Below are 2,354 nucleotides of genomic sequence, written 5' to 3' on the forward strand. Positions count from 1 at the left end.
CATTCACTCACCTCCCGCAATCCGGCTTCCTTGTTCAGCGCTGCGACCCAGGCTTTCTGCCATTCGCCCCTCCAGCTGCTCAGGGACAGCAGCCAGGCGAAAAGGGAGCCCCCCTCGTCCTCTTGCAGGAGTCCCGGGCGCGACGGCCGGGGAGGCGGCTTCCCACCGCCTTGCCGCAGGACGCTCAGGCCATACCGCACCAGGTAGACGGCCAGGACGGCCAAAGCGGCTGTAAACAAGGAGAGCAGCGAGAACCGCTGGAGTTCATCCAGCCAGCAAGCCAGCCACGACATGACTGACCATATTTACCGGGCCGGCTCTCTTCCTCTCAAGAGCAGGGAAGCCCCCCTTCGCATGGCAAGACGCCTTCCCTCCGCGGCAAACGCCGGGCATGCGTCCTTGCCTCCGGTCCCTCAGAGAACCCTCGCCTTGGCCAAGTCCAGAGCCGCGGCGGCTCGGAGCGAAAGCGCGCGGCTGGCGACCCGGGCTCGGGGCCAGGTGTTCGCCTTCCGCCTCGGCCGAAGGGGCGCGCTGGAGAGGTCGGAGGCGCAGCCGGCAAGATGCGGCGAGCGGGAGAGGCGACGTCACGGGAGCGGCCCCGCGCGCCGCTGAGCTGACTGACGCGCCGCACACCCCCGCCCGCGGGCGCCGGCCGGGAGGAGCGGCCAAGCGGGTCACCCAAGGAAAACATTCCCAAGCCCGAAAGGAAAAGCGGAGGCGGCCCAGGTTGCGGCCTCTTCTTCCCGAGGAGGCGGGCGGGGATTTCTCCCGCCACCAGCTACGTCCTGCTCTGGGCGCAGCGCTCCTCTTTTCCGGCTCTTCAGGCCCTAAGCTTACGCCGCGAGCGAGAGGGAGACAAGGGCGACGCAGAGAGCTGCTGAGAGGCGAGGCTTCTTCGGAGGCTTGTCAGAACCACCGGAGCCTTTCAGAAAGAGACTGGACAGTCGTTTCTCTGAAATGGCATAGGGTTCTTGCTCGAGCAGGGGGCTCGACTAGAAGACCTCTAAGGTCCCTTCCAGCTCTGTTGTTCTATGTTCGAAGGCCATTCTACTGCACAGCTCCGGGACACTCGCCCTAATCCTAGAGCCCTTTCAAGGTTGCTGACTGCAATCCCTGCAGGGCTCTCTCCCCACACCTTTGGCTTGGGGGCTTTCCTGCTTTCCACTGGAGGACAACTGTCCTTTTAGGGGGTCTCTAAAACAAGGCCAACCAAACTGTGCCTACATAAGAAGGTAGGGTTGCAACCGCAAAGAAGAAGGAAAACTCCCCCCACGACACTGGGAGGCAGCAGCAGCAGTTCTCTTCAGCACCAGTGGAAGTAAAGGCTGAGATCTTGGTGGAAGACAGTCAGTGGCATCTGCAGGATTCGGCTGCTTTTTATAAGAATGGCAAGAGCAGCATCATGCCACGGGCTCTACCCCTTTTGCGTATTTTCAGGATCACAACAAGATGGAAAAGGGGCAGTGTTTGAGTTGCAAAGTTGCAACACTGCTTTTATTGGGTTTTCATCCCCCCCCCCAAACTGCAGATGCACTGGAGGTGGCTAGTAAGAATATTGACCTTGTGGAATACCTTCCACAATGTTGGCATTCAGCAGAGCCAAAAAGAGAATAGAACATCTTGGCTGTCCAGCAAGGCTCTGCTGTCTTCAGCAGCCAAAGGAGAAATGGCCAAGGAGACACATCGGTGGCCAGATGGGAGGGGATGGTCCTTCACTTCCCTCCCCGTGAATCCAGATGGTGACGCAAAGGAGGATGAACTGATTTCTCATGGAAATTAATGCATTCCTTCTGGATCTCTTTGAAGCACCCTGCATTTGCTTCAGTGGCAGACTGGCCGTCAGGTAAAGGCACTGGTGTGAGGACATGTCATCGGCCTTAAGCAAGCCATCTTAGAGCTGAGCTTTAGCAACGTCTCACAGTTTTGATTGCAGGATGTTTCAGGGCAATGGATGGTGAATTTGCTTCTGTCTTTTCCTACTGATCCAGCATTAGGTAGCAATGGAAAAAAAAAATCACCAGTGCCTCTCCTGTATTAATGGCAATGAGGGACGCCAGAAATTTCCTGCCCTTCATCTTATGTTTCTTTTATGCTTTAAAGACCCTAATTTTTCTCAGGAGCATTTTTTTTCTTTTTACTTGTTAGTTTTAATATCAATTTATTCATTGCCTTGGGAATATCCATTTTCTCAGAATATGTAATATCAAAAGATTGCTATTCTCAAGGCAAAAATAATTTGTACTTTACAAAGTCACTGCATTAAAGTCCCTTGTCGAGCCATACCTCACCCTGTTATTGCCCTTGCTTGCTTGATTTTCTCTAAAGAAAACAGATTATTCAGTTTTCAACAAAAT

General features: G+C 54.6%; 1 protein-coding gene across 1 annotated transcript in view; it reads right to left on the bottom strand.

The window, feature by feature from the left end:
• LOC107295281 (C2 domain-containing protein 2-like) overlaps positions 1-353 on the bottom strand; it is a gene marked incomplete at its 3' end in the record, with an annotated part of 4,717 nt that extends 4,364 nt beyond the window's left edge. Inside the window, exon 1 of the mRNA XM_015824590.1 lies at positions 12-353. Within this exon, the coding sequence (XP_015680076.1) occupies positions 12-293 (282 nt within the window). The remainder of the gene's footprint in view (positions 1-11) is intronic.
• Positions 354-2,354: the final 2,001 nt, after the last annotated feature.

This window comes from Protobothrops mucrosquamatus, unplaced genomic scaffold, assembly GCF_001527695.2.
Source record: "Protobothrops mucrosquamatus isolate PMUCROS unplaced genomic scaffold, P.Mucros_1.0 scaffold2286, whole genome shotgun sequence".
Taxonomy (NCBI): Eukaryota; Metazoa; Chordata; class Lepidosauria; order Squamata; family Viperidae; genus Protobothrops; species Protobothrops mucrosquamatus.